The 11,819-nt window shown below is 59.4% G+C and overlaps 1 protein-coding gene across 2 annotated transcripts; it reads left to right on the top strand.

Moving 5' to 3' along the window:
* The first annotated feature begins 3,391 nt into the window (after positions 1–3,391).
* DOLPP1 (dolichyldiphosphatase 1) lies at positions 3,392–11,819 on the top strand. 2 transcript variants are annotated; one of them, XM_054727065.1, is made up of 9 exons: positions 3,392–3,469; positions 7,037–7,137; positions 7,396–7,480; positions 7,575–7,674; positions 7,900–7,998; positions 8,521–8,649; positions 9,143–9,232; positions 10,435–10,474; positions 11,127–11,819. In XM_054727065.1, the coding sequence occupies exons 1-8, from the start codon at positions 3,394–3,396 to the stop codon at positions 10,469–10,471; spliced, it is 717 nt and encodes a 238-aa protein (XP_054583040.1). In that variant the 5' UTR covers positions 3,392–3,393; the 3' UTR covers positions 10,472–10,474; positions 11,127–11,819. The 2 variants fall into 2 exon arrangements, with proteins under 2 accessions (XP_054583040.1, XP_008150757.1); XM_008152535.3 differs by having other exon boundaries at positions 10,435–11,819.

The following is an 11,819-nucleotide window of genomic DNA, read 5'->3' on the forward strand; positions in this document are numbered from 1 at the left end:
CCAGGGGGCGGAGGCTCAATGCAGGAGTGGAAACCGCAGGCATGGAAACATGGAACAGACTGATGAATCTCAGAGGGAAGGGGGAGGGCAGGAAGAGATTAACCAAAGATCTTACATGCATACTAGAGGCCTGGTGCATGGATTTGTGCACCAGTGGGTTCCCTTGGCCTGGCCTGTGGGGATCGGGCCGAAACCGGCTCTCTGACATCCCCCGAGGGGTCCCGGATTGCGAGAGGGCGCAGGCCAAGCCGAGGGACCCCACCAGTGCATGAATCCATGCACCGGGCCTCTAGTACAATAATAATACAAGTGTAAACCTACTTTTGCCCCACCCTATACTGTAGGATGCTGTTTATAGAAAGTACAAACTCAGACCAATCTAATGTACAGTGTTAGATGTAGGGATGGTGGTCATCCTGGGATGAATAGATGGGTGTCAGGGGCTTCTGGAGCCCTGATTCCTTTTTAAAAATATATATGTTATTGATGTTTTACAGAGAGGAAGGGAGAGGGAGAGAGAGTTAGGAACATTGATCAGCTGCCTCCTGCACACCCCCTTGACCAGAATCGAACCTGGGACCCTTCAGTCCGCAGGCTGACGCTCTATCCACTGAGCTAAACTGGTTAGGGCTGGGGCCGATTCTTTTTTTTTTTTTTTTAATATATTTTATTGCTTTTTTACAGAGAGGAAGGGAGAAGGATAGAGGGTTAGAAACATCGATCAGCTGCCTCCTGCACACCTCCTACTGGGGATGTGCCCGCAACCGAGGTACATGCCATTGACTGGAATCGAACCTGGGACCTTTCAGTCCACAGGCTGATGCTCTATCCACTGAGCCAAACCGGTTAGGGCTAAACCGGTTAGGGCTGGGGCCCTGATTCTTGATCTAGGGGCTGCTTATAAAGGTGTGTTTTGTTTGTGAAATTTCATCACATTCAATTTCAGGAATTTCATGAATGAATGTTTAATTTTTTTTTTTAAATATACTTTATTGATTTTTTTACAGAGAGGAAGAGAGAGGGATAGAGAGTTAGAAACATCAATGAGAGAGAAACATCGGTCAGCTGCCTCTTGCACACCCCCTACTGGGGATGTGCCCGCAACCAAGGTACATGCCCTTGACCGGAATCGAACCCGGGACCTTTGAGTTCACAGGCCGACGCTCTATCCACTGAGCCAAACCGGTTTCGGCGAATGTTTAATTTTTTTAAAAAACCACAATCAGCCCAGCCAGTGTGGCTCAGTGGCTGAGCATCAACTTATGAACCAGGAGGTCACGGTTCGATTCCTGATCAGGGCACATGCCCAGGTTGTGGGCTCAATCCCCAATGTGGGGTGTGCAGGAGGCAGCCCGTCAATGATTCTCTCTCATTATTGATGTTTCTCTCTCTCTCTCCCTCTCCCTTCCTCTCTGAAATCAATAAAAACATTTTTTTTTAAAAAAAAGCACAACCAAACCAAACATCACTCCCATCCTTCACAGCTCCCATCTGTTCTCACCACTAATAGTGGTTCTCAAAGTCTTGGGGGCCAAGCCCCTGCTGTACCCCCTCTCTTTCCCCAGCACCTCACTCTCTCTTGCCCATTTCATCCAGCCACACTCCTGCCTCAGGATACTTGCTTATGCTGTTCCCTCTGCCGGGAAAACCCCACACTGGATAACTCTGTCCATAGTTCTTCTTGGAATGCTCATCCATAGTTCTTGGAATGCTCCCCCAGAGGCAAGAGGGCTCTGAAATCAGACAGGCCTGGGTTTCAGGGGCTCTGCCTCTCTAGGCCTCATCAGTGAAATGGTCCCTAACCAAGGAGGGGCAATGCAGCCAGGCCTGAGAGGGCTGTCAGGGGACTATTCTGGGAAACTCACAGCCCATTCTCCTCACACCTCCTGCTTCTCAGAAGCTAATAATGGCAGTGCCTGAGGTAGCTGAGGGTAGGTGACAGGGAAATGGGGCCAGCTGACCCAGACAAGCCCAGGCTGGGCCTGGTGGGGAGCTGAGCACAGCTGAGGGGGGCCAGGGAGCCCTCCGGGCTCGCTGGTGGACTCGAGTCAGCATCATCCCCCAGCCCTCTCAGCTGAGCCACAGTCCTGGCTTCACCTGTCCTGCCGTCTTGCAGAGCTAGCTATTCCAGGTTTATTTTCACTTCTCATAAGCATTTATGTCATTTATCAGGCTGTTGTTCTAGGTCTGGCCTGGGCCCTGTCTTCATGACGCCCTGGGCTTCTGCAGGCATGGCTGAAATCACTTGTATTAGAACCCAAAGCACATAAGAATGCAGACTGTAACCCAGGCCCTAGTGGGACCCAGGAATCTGCATTTTCTATAAGCCGATCTTGGTGCCCATGAAGTCAGAGAACCATTGCTTACTGGGAGAGACAGACAAGGAACCGATTCCAGTCCAGTGTGGTCAGTGCCAAGGCGGGAGAGGGGCTCAGTGGAGGCCCCCCACCTGGCCATAGAAACCTCCAAGTGAGAACTGACACTTGAGCGAGACTTGGCAAGGCGAAGTGGGGCAAAGGGGGGCGATGCTCTCCAGGCAGTGCAACAGCATGTGCAAAGGCTAGGAGACAGGAGTGGGTCAGGCTAGCCTGAGCGGGGCGGGGGTAGGAGAGGGAAAGGTGGGTGCGAAGCTGTGGCTGTTTGTGCAGGGGCTTGCTGGCTACTGAAAGGAATGTTTTGGGAAAACCGGCTTCCGGTTTAAATGCTCTCAAGATTCCAGCACAAATGTGACTGAATCAACAAATCTTTGTTAATGAATGAAAGAAGGAAGGAGCCTTTCTTCACTTCAATTAAGCTCCCACTCCTAGTATCACTTAAGAAAAGAGTAAGTGCCCTCTGGGGGCTTGGGTTTCAGTTTACTCATAACTAAAAGGCAGTGGACCCAGGCCCTATCGTGACACAGTGCCCCCCGCTTCCTGCACGTGCTCCGACGGACGCCCACGTCCCTTCGGCTCCGGGCGGGCTCCGGTTGCCGGGGAAGCCTTCACTCGGCGCAAGTCCTGGCCAAACCAAAGCTCCCACCAAAGTTCAACACGCCGCCCAAACTAAGGCCTGATTGGTCCGTCCTGCCCACACTGGGGAGCCGGCTTCACCTTCTGATTGGCTCTTCTGCTCTCTGTTTTGTGCTGGAACCCTCCTCTTCCCTGATTGGCCATAAACCTACCTGTGCTCGCCCCGGATTGGACGCCGGCTTGGTCGGCTCACAAGCTCCTAGGGGCCCTGCTCTCTGATTCGCCGCTGGGACCAGCCCTACGGCCTGCACGCTGAATGGCTGCGCCGCTACCTGTACCGGGTTCCGATTGGATGCGAGGCGCCTCCCTGGCGTGATAGGTCAGGACCACCGCCCCCCTGGCACCCCATTGGCTGCTCGGCGAAGCCCGGTCTCCGGGTAAGATGGCAGCGGACGGACAGTGCTCGCTCCCTGCTTCATGGCGGCCGGTCAGCCTCACCCACGTCGAATATCCTGCAGGTAAAAGGCGGCCCCGGCTCTAAGGACACCTTCCCGGAGCCGGCCCCCCAGCCCCGGGCGCTGCGGCTCGCGCGAGCCCGCGGAGGGGGCGCCGGGATGTCGGGGTGGGAACTGTCAAATAGTGAGCCTGGAGGGGCTCGGCCGGCGCGCGCCGCGCACGCGCGGTGGTGCGGCGATGAGCTGGGCGAAATTGGGAGGCTCGCTCGGGCGCTCTGCGGCTGCGCGGCGGGGGTGGGCTGTAGTGGGGCGGGGGGTCTGTGGGAGGCGGCAAAGGGTCACTGGCCTGGACCTGGGCCCTTCTTCCCCGCCTTCCCCGGAGCCAGAGAGGCCGGGCCCCCTCCCCGGCGTGCAGGGAGTGCCTGCTTCCTTCAAACAGTGCATGTGGGTCGCCTGCGAGAGAGAGCGCTCCCGTCGCTGGAAGTGTGCGGCCGAGGCCCGGCAGCTGCTCGCAGTTGGAGGACTTGTGGTGTGCCACGCCCTGAGCAGGGCGCTGCCCCGCCACAGAGGGGGCCCGTGAGGGGCAGGGAGCCCCCAGGATCTTGACTGTTGGAGCTCCCCATCAGACGGCTCTAGAAGCACAGGGTTGTCCAGCTGGGGGGCCTTTAGCTACAGTTCTGGAGGCGGTCTGGTAGCGTGGGGCAGAGCTTGGGCCTTGGGGTCAGAGGTGTCTGGGCTTCAGTTCAGGCCTAGGCCTTGTGCCAGCGACTTCACCTGTCTGTGCCCCAGTTACTTCCGCTCTAACGTGGGACTAATCACCGTGCCTCCCTTCTCGTGGCCTGAGAATCAAATAACTGGGGGCGTGAGAAAGGCTGAGTAGGGTGCCGGTCGCACAGGACGCATTCAGTAAATAACCGCAGTTCATATCAGCCCACCTTCCCGGGACCCTCTCCAGCCCACCCCACCCCCCCTCCTTGGGTAGGATGGTTGGGTATCACGGGAGCCCCTCACGGAGCCCTGGTTGTCCTAGGAAGGACCTGGTCAAGTGTTGCTCTTTTGGGTGGAGATGTGAGAACTTGGCCCTGCTGAGGGCCCCAGGGCTGGCTGCCAGAGAACTTTGACCCTGGGTGTTCTGGGTTATACTGGGGGTAGGGTGGCCCTGCCAGGTGCTGGGCCCTACCAGCCTGCCTGCCCTTCCATCCATCCATTCACTCAGCCGGTATCCATTGAGCGCCTCCTGAGTGCCAGGCCCTGGTCTAGCTCTGGGTTTAGAATGGAGAACAGGCGGATAAGTCCCTGCTGTCCTGGGCGACGAAAAACCCATTTTACAGGAAGGAAACCGGAGCCTGGGGAGGGGAAGGGACTTGGCTGAGGCCTCAGCACCTTCATGACTTCTCTGAGTGCTCACATTCCAGCAAGCCAGGACAAGGAAGCTGGCTGTGATGAGGGACCGTTTGCAGGACTGGGGGTGCCCGAGGAGGGAACTGGCTGAGCCTGGGGGAATCCCACAATGTCTAGCCCCCTGCTAACTCTTCTGTGGCCCCCTGTACTTCTCTGTACCCCTCATCACGCTGATCCTCGCTTCCTTTATCCATTCCCCATTCATTTGCCGTTATTTTTGAGCTAGTTAAGTGCCAGGTGCTGTTCTGGGCTTGGGGGATCGAGTGTTGTGTAAAGAGACCCCGTCCCTGCTCTTATGGGACCTGCAGAGGGAGAGACAGACACAGCCTGAATCTACACCAACAGGCGTGTCACGAATGGCGCACGGTTACCTATTCCTGCTCCCCCGCCAGCCTGAGGGCTCCGCAGGGGCAGGGACGGGTCTTTGCCACTGTGGTGGGTGCTCAGTTTAACCCAGGCAGCGTCCCAGGTGGGGAAACTGCAAAGTAGGACAGCGCACGGCGTGTTCAGGGAAGTAGAGTGCGGTCCCTGGAACTGGAGCAGAGGGTGGGAGGGGAGCGGGCTAGGACGGCCCCGTGAGCTGGGCTGAAGTGGGACTTACCCCAAAGGCAGAGGGAGCCATGGCGGGGCTTGGAGCAGAGTGGCGAGGCCAGAGGCACAGCATCTGCAGGAAGGCCCCAGGTTAGTGCTGGTGCAGGACAGGTCATGGAGCGGGCCAAAAGTCTGGGGACACCAGCTCCTCCCTGTCCTCACGGCCAGGTGCTCTGGGCGTCAGCTGGGCAGCTGAGAGACCCAGAATCTCAGGGCTGGCATCGGCCAGGCCACTGTGTGGGTGAAGTGACGGGTCCAGGAAGGGGAAGGCTCACCCCGCGTCACCCAGCCGGCCCGTGGCAGCCCCAGCCCGTGAGCCAGCCCTGCCTTGGGTAGGTGTGGGTGAGGCCAGGTGTGTGCCCATTTCTTCAGCCTGAGTCTGGGCTCCGCCCGGTGTGGGCACCTTCCCTGCTGCTTGTGCGAGGCCAGGCCGGTGGCGTGGGCCATTTCCCACGCTGGGTTCTCCCAACTGCTGGGAGAGCAGAGCCCCGAGCGTGGAAGTGTCCTGGGTGCCAGGGGCCGAGCTGGGTGCCACACAGGCCCCGTCTCATTCAAGCTCACATAGTCACAGGAGGTGGGTACTAGTTACCCCTTTTCGCAGACGACGGAGCTGAGTCAGGGAGGTGGAGTGTTTGCCTGAGTCAAATGGAGCAAGCGCTGGCTCGGGAACTGAACCATGCCCTCTGACCCCAGAGTGGCCACGTAGCTGTCCTGTCTTTATTTATGATTTTTTTTTTTTAATTTATTTCAGAGAGGAAGGGAGAGGAGAGAGAGATAGAAACGTCAATGATGAGAGAGAATCATTGATCGGCGGCCTCCTGCACGCTCCCTACCAGGGATCGAGCCCGCCACCTGGCCATGTTCCTTTGACTGGAATTGAACCTGGGACCCTTCAGTCCACAGGCTGACGCTCTATCCACTGAGCCAAACCAGTTAGGGCTAGCTGTCCTGTCTTGAATGGTGAGGGTGGTCTTTGAACTTGACGAGGGTGGTCTTTGAACTTGACATTGGCCCTGTCCTTGAGCAAGGGGGAAAGTGGCTCTCATCTCTTGGCTGTGGTGTCCTCGGCTCTCAATAGGGGCTGGCAGTCCTCACCCTGCCTCTCCCCCTGGCCGGTTAGGATGGTAAAAAGCAGGTGGTGAACAGGTAGCCAATTTCTTGCCAGTAGAGGCAGTGAGAAGCTGTTACTGCAGCTGGCGTCCATACTGGGCAACACAGCCTTCTCCCTGCCTCTACCCTTGGCCTTGGCCCTTGTGGGAGCCTGCAGCACAAACCCAAGTCTGTGTGTGGCCGGAGAATACCAGGTCCCCTGGAGCCCAGGGCGCAGCACTGTGCTCCGGAGGCACCCGTGTGCCTGCTGGGCTGCCCCTGGTACAGAGCCCCGTCTCGGGTCAGACGAAGCCGGGTTCACATTCCTGTCTTGGCAGGGCGGTGGGTGTAGTGTTTGGACTAGGCCCGAGACTTGGATGTTAGTCCAGCTCCCGCTCTGCTGACCAAGGTGTCCACAGCCGCCTGGCCCTGCACTCCGGGTCTTACTGGCACCTCCTTTCTGGCTCACGTGCTAATGACCTTGCACGGGGCTGGCCCCTCGCTGATGCTCATGCTCTGTCCTCATCCCGTTTTCCCTGTCGCACCCAGGTGATCTCTCTGGCCACCTCCTTGCCTACCTGAGCCTCAGCCCTGTGTTTGTCATTGTCGGTTTCGTGACCCTCATCATATTCAAGCGGGAGCTGCACACGGTGAGTGAGTCTGTCCCCCCACCCCAGGCCCTCCCACTGCCCCCCACTGCCCCCACCCCACGGAGGGGGGTCACACCAGCTCATCGCTGGTGCTTCGCCTTCCCTTCCGTGCCTCCACCTTTCCTGAGGTGTGGAGCTCCTGGCTGGTCCAGGTTGTTCACCGCTGGGCTGGGAAATTCAGTCGGGGGCCATGGTCTTTGGGGCTGGGCGGTGGCCCACAGGCACAGAGGCCCAGCTGACCACACACCTTCCCCACAGATCTCATTCCTCGGGGGCCTGGCACTGAACGAGGGGGTCAACTGGCTCATCAAACACGTGGTCCAGGAGCCGCGGCCCTGTGGAGGTAAGGCCCAGGCTGCAGGCATCTGGGGTCCACCAGGTCGGGGCATTACTGGGAGGCCTGCAGCCTCCCTCATGCCCTGTTCTCTCTCCCGCAGGTCCCCACGCCACAGTGGGCACCAAGTACGGGATGCCCTCCAGCCATTCCCAGTTTATGTGGTTTTTCTCCGTCTATTCCTTCCTTTTCCTATATTTAAGGTGAGCTTCTTTCCGGTTGGAGTGGCCCTGGACTGGCCCAGGCCAGCCTTTGCCAGGGACTCACTGCGAGTCCTTTGGATGCCACTTGGGGCTTGGCCTCCTCCGGGGGTGGGAGTGGCAGCCAGGGCAGAAGGCGCCCAGGAGCCTGTGGATGGGGCCAGGAACTGTTTGGGAGGCCTGGGCTCCAGGCTGGGGCCGAGGCCATCTGACAGCCTGTCTTCCCAGAATGCACCAAACGAACAACGCCCGGTTCCTGGACTTGCTGTGGAGGCACGTGCTCTCCCTGGGTCTCCTCACCGCGGCCTTTCTGGTCTCCTACAGCAGGTAGGAGGGAGGGAGAGCCCCACCCCACCCTGCCCACTGGGTCTTGCTGGGTTTTTGGTCCCGATCGCACCTCACTGTAGACCTGAGTCTCAGAGCCTGTAGGGTGGGGCGGGGAAAGGGTCCCCGCCTCTTGTTTTGTGGGGTCAGGGCTCCACTGCCCCTTCCCGCCCAGTCTTGCTGCCTCCTCCCCGCTGAGCCCAGGGTTCTGGGGACACCTCCGCACATCAGCCTTCTGTGCAGCATCCTGGGGGAGCCCCTTGCAGACAGCCCCGAGTTCAGGGCTCCGGAGAAGGGAGGCGAGTCGAGTCTCCTCTCCCCTCTCGGAGTCGGGAGAGGCGCTGTCGGGTCCCCCCGCCCCGCCTTCTTCCGGAAGTAGATCTGAGGCTGTGTTCACAGGAGTGCCTGCCTATCTGCATGTCTCCCTATGCGCACGCAGGCCCCGGGAGCTACTACTGGGCGTGGGGGACTGTGCAGGCCTGTTTCTGGCTGGCTCTCATGAACTTCCCTTTGTCCTTGGCCCAGGGTCTACCTGCTGTATCACACCTGGAGCCAGGTGCTGTATGGGGGCTTCGCTGGGAGCCTCATGGCCATCGCTTGGTTCGTCTTCACCCAGGAGGTCCTCACTCCTCTGTTCCCCAGGATAGCATCTTGGTAACTGCTTCCCGCCCTGCCGCTGCCCCGCCCACCTCCCCCGGCACCAGGGTCCCGGCCCCTCCGGTGGAGGGCCGTCAGTGGGAGGCCTAGGATTTCCTACCCTAGCCTCGGTCTCCCTGGGAGAGCCCTAGTGTCCAGGCCTCCGTGGGCCTGAGGCTGCAGGCCCCGTCTGCCTGGCTTCTCTGTAGCCCAGGGGTTTCCTCACGCCCAGAAGCTACGGTGGCTTCTCTGTCCTCGCCGAGGCTCTCAGGGACTCAGAAGGCAGCCCGAGTCCCGCCGAGCTGTGTGCCCTGTGGGGCGGCCCCTGCCTCAGTGTCACAGGTGGCACTTGCAGTTCTCGCAGTGGCCCGGGGGGCACAGTCCGGGCAAGGACTCTCTGAGGGGTGCGGGGAAGGCGCATGGCTGACTCCAGGCACTGACGGGGGACTCTGGCTTGATGACAAGCTTGTGCCCTGACAGGTCCTGGGGTTCTGGGTGTCTGTCTCTGCAGGCCTATCTCTGAGTTCTTTCTAATTCGAGACACGAGCCTCATTCCCAACGTACTCTGGTTTGAGTACACAGTCACCCGGGCAGAAGCCAGGTGAGTTAAGGGTTCAGCTCTCACTGGGTCCTGGCTCAGTGGGGCCGCCGCTGCTCCCGTTCTTAGAGGCTCCCCGAGATCCAGGCACTTAGCTAAGCACTTTTTTGCACTGCCTCATTGAATCCTCCTCTGGACCGCATTCTACAGATGAAAGAACAGGCTCAGAGATGAGGGGGAGTCACTATGGATGACTTAGAGGTTGTGGGTGGGGAAGCTGGGCTGGGAACCCGGGCCGTCTGACCCAGAGCCATGCTTTTAACCCTTGTGGCCCAGACCAGAGACCTGGGCAGCCGAGATTCTCAGGGTGCTTAGTCCAGACACGCGCCCCATAAATGGGTAAACAGGTGCAGTTGCACAGCAAGTTGGTGCAAAGCTGGGCTTTGAAGCTACTGATTGAGCTCTCGCTCCCATGGGTCGGGTGCCAGCCGGGGTTCAGAGGGGAGCTGAGACGAGGTCAGGCTCCAGAGCGAGCCTCTGAGGTTTCCCCAAGGAGGCGGTGAGAGGGGTCATGGGGCAGGGCAGGGCAGGGCAGGGCGTCTCAGCAGCCTGGAAACGTGTCTAGTGCACCCTGGTCCCAGTTATCCTAACGAGCTTAAAGGGAAGCCCTGGATCCGGAGGGAAGGGGATTGAGTGGTTAGGGCCGGCAGTCCCGTTATTGGAGAGGCCCCAGCTGGCCCAGACTCCACCTGACTGCAGAATGGTCCTGTCCCAGGGCCCTGCCCTGCCTGGCCCCACCCCGTCACCTGGCTCCACGGCCAGCACCGGCCTTCATTGACCGAAGTTTCTGTATCGGCATGCTCTGCCAGGCCGTGTGCTGGGGAGGCAGAGAGAGAGACGGCCACGGCAGTCGGGAGCCGAGAAGAACAAGGCGCCTCCCTGGGCCTGAGAGCTCAGGACACACCCGACGTGGGGCCGGTGGTTGGGCCTGCTGCTCAGGGGAGACAGACCTGAATGTGAGGGGGTGCGAGCCTGCCGGAGTCGGGGTGGGTGGAGGGCGCTCTCAGAAGAGGGAATAGCATGTGCAAAGCTGCCGGCGGGAGGAAGTTGGGTGAGTCAGGTCCTGGGGTTACTGGGGTGGCATTCACCCATTTTGATGGGACTGTAGGTAGGGAGGGGACAGCTAGGGGGGCCACCGAATGCCAGGTGTCCCCTCCTCAGACCCCCAGGCATCCTCACTTCAGACTCCCACCCCCGTTTTGCAGGAACAGACAACGCAAGCTGGGGGCGAAGCTGCAGTGACTGGTGAGTGGGGCTGGGTCCAGCCTCCAGATGTGGCCTGCACGATGCCGTGCGGGATGGACAGGATGCGGAGGGCTGGAGCGGAGACCTCAACAGACCCGGCGCCAAGTGGAGCCTTTTGTTTTCTTGCTTTAATTTTAATGAACAAGGTGGCCCAAAGGGCCCGGCCAGCCCCTCGGCCAGGGTCCCGGAGCACCTGCTGACGGGGCCACTCAGCCGGAGACGCACGCTGTGCTGCGCCAGCCCCTGGCCTGGTGGGAGGTGCTGGTGTGGGCGCTGGGGTGTGGCTAGAGGAGGAGCCTCGCACCTGTGCTCGCAGGGCAGGAAGTCCAGGGGCCTGAGAAATACACACTATTTATTTTTTGGTTTTGTTAACGGCAGGCAGGATTTTGGCGATGGGGCCGGAAGAGCCCGCTCTGCGCTGGCTGCCCCGAGTACAGAGGGCCCAGGCCCTTTGCCCTGACAGGTGGCCTGGGGCCCAACAGAGGGGCGCACCCCTGTGCCCGCCCCGCCACATTGCCATTCCAGAACCTCGTTCAGTGTTTCCTAGTCTGGGGGCAGGGCCTGGAGAGCGCTCACCCGGCGGCTGCTATCGTCGTGTCCTCCCCGCACTGACCCTGCACCACAAGGGCTTTCTCCGGTCCCCTGTCCCCAGACAGTGGTCCCTTCCTGACAGAAGAGCCTGCACATGTGGGTGCGCCACCCAAGCTGTTTACAGCTCTTTTTGGTCCTGCCAGTGGGAGCAGTCAGCCTTCATCTCCACGAGAACAAACGCAGAGGAACGGAGCCGGCTGAGAGGAGGGGCCGTGGGCGCCTGGCATCCGCGCCTTCCCTTCCCTCTTCGCTCTGAACATTCCTTACCTTCCCGACCCCCTCCGAGAGGCTGGGAACCTGCTCGGGGGCACCCTTGAGCCTATTTTGGGGTGTGGCACAGAGCCCCACTGTCCAGCTCAGAGGACGGCTCCTAAAGGGACTTGATCTCTCCGTCTCTGTGAAATGGAGTGTGGAGTGGACATGCTTCCAGACTCTTGGAAGGTTCTAGAACTGAACCAGGCTGCTCGGGACCTGTGTCGAACCCCGTCCCCCCTCTCTTTGTGGAGGTTCGTAACCTGCTGCTGAAGCACAATGTTTGGGTGCTTTCTTCTCCCGGTTGTTAAAGACGGTGTCCAAGGCCATCCAGGGGCCGGGCCAGCGGCCTGTTCTGGGGAAGCTTGGTCAGGCCCCACATTTGCTCCCCACCCCCCCTCCCCTCCTTATTTTTTACATTTTGCCTGAGACAAGCCAAGTGTGAGGTGGTTTAAGAAAAATCAATGAAATTGTTTACTATTGTTTTAAAATAAAACCTTGA

This window comes from Eptesicus fuscus, chromosome 15 (genome assembly GCF_027574615.1).
Source record: "Eptesicus fuscus isolate TK198812 chromosome 15, DD_ASM_mEF_20220401, whole genome shotgun sequence".
Classification (NCBI taxonomy): Eukaryota; Metazoa; Chordata; class Mammalia; order Chiroptera; family Vespertilionidae; genus Eptesicus; species Eptesicus fuscus.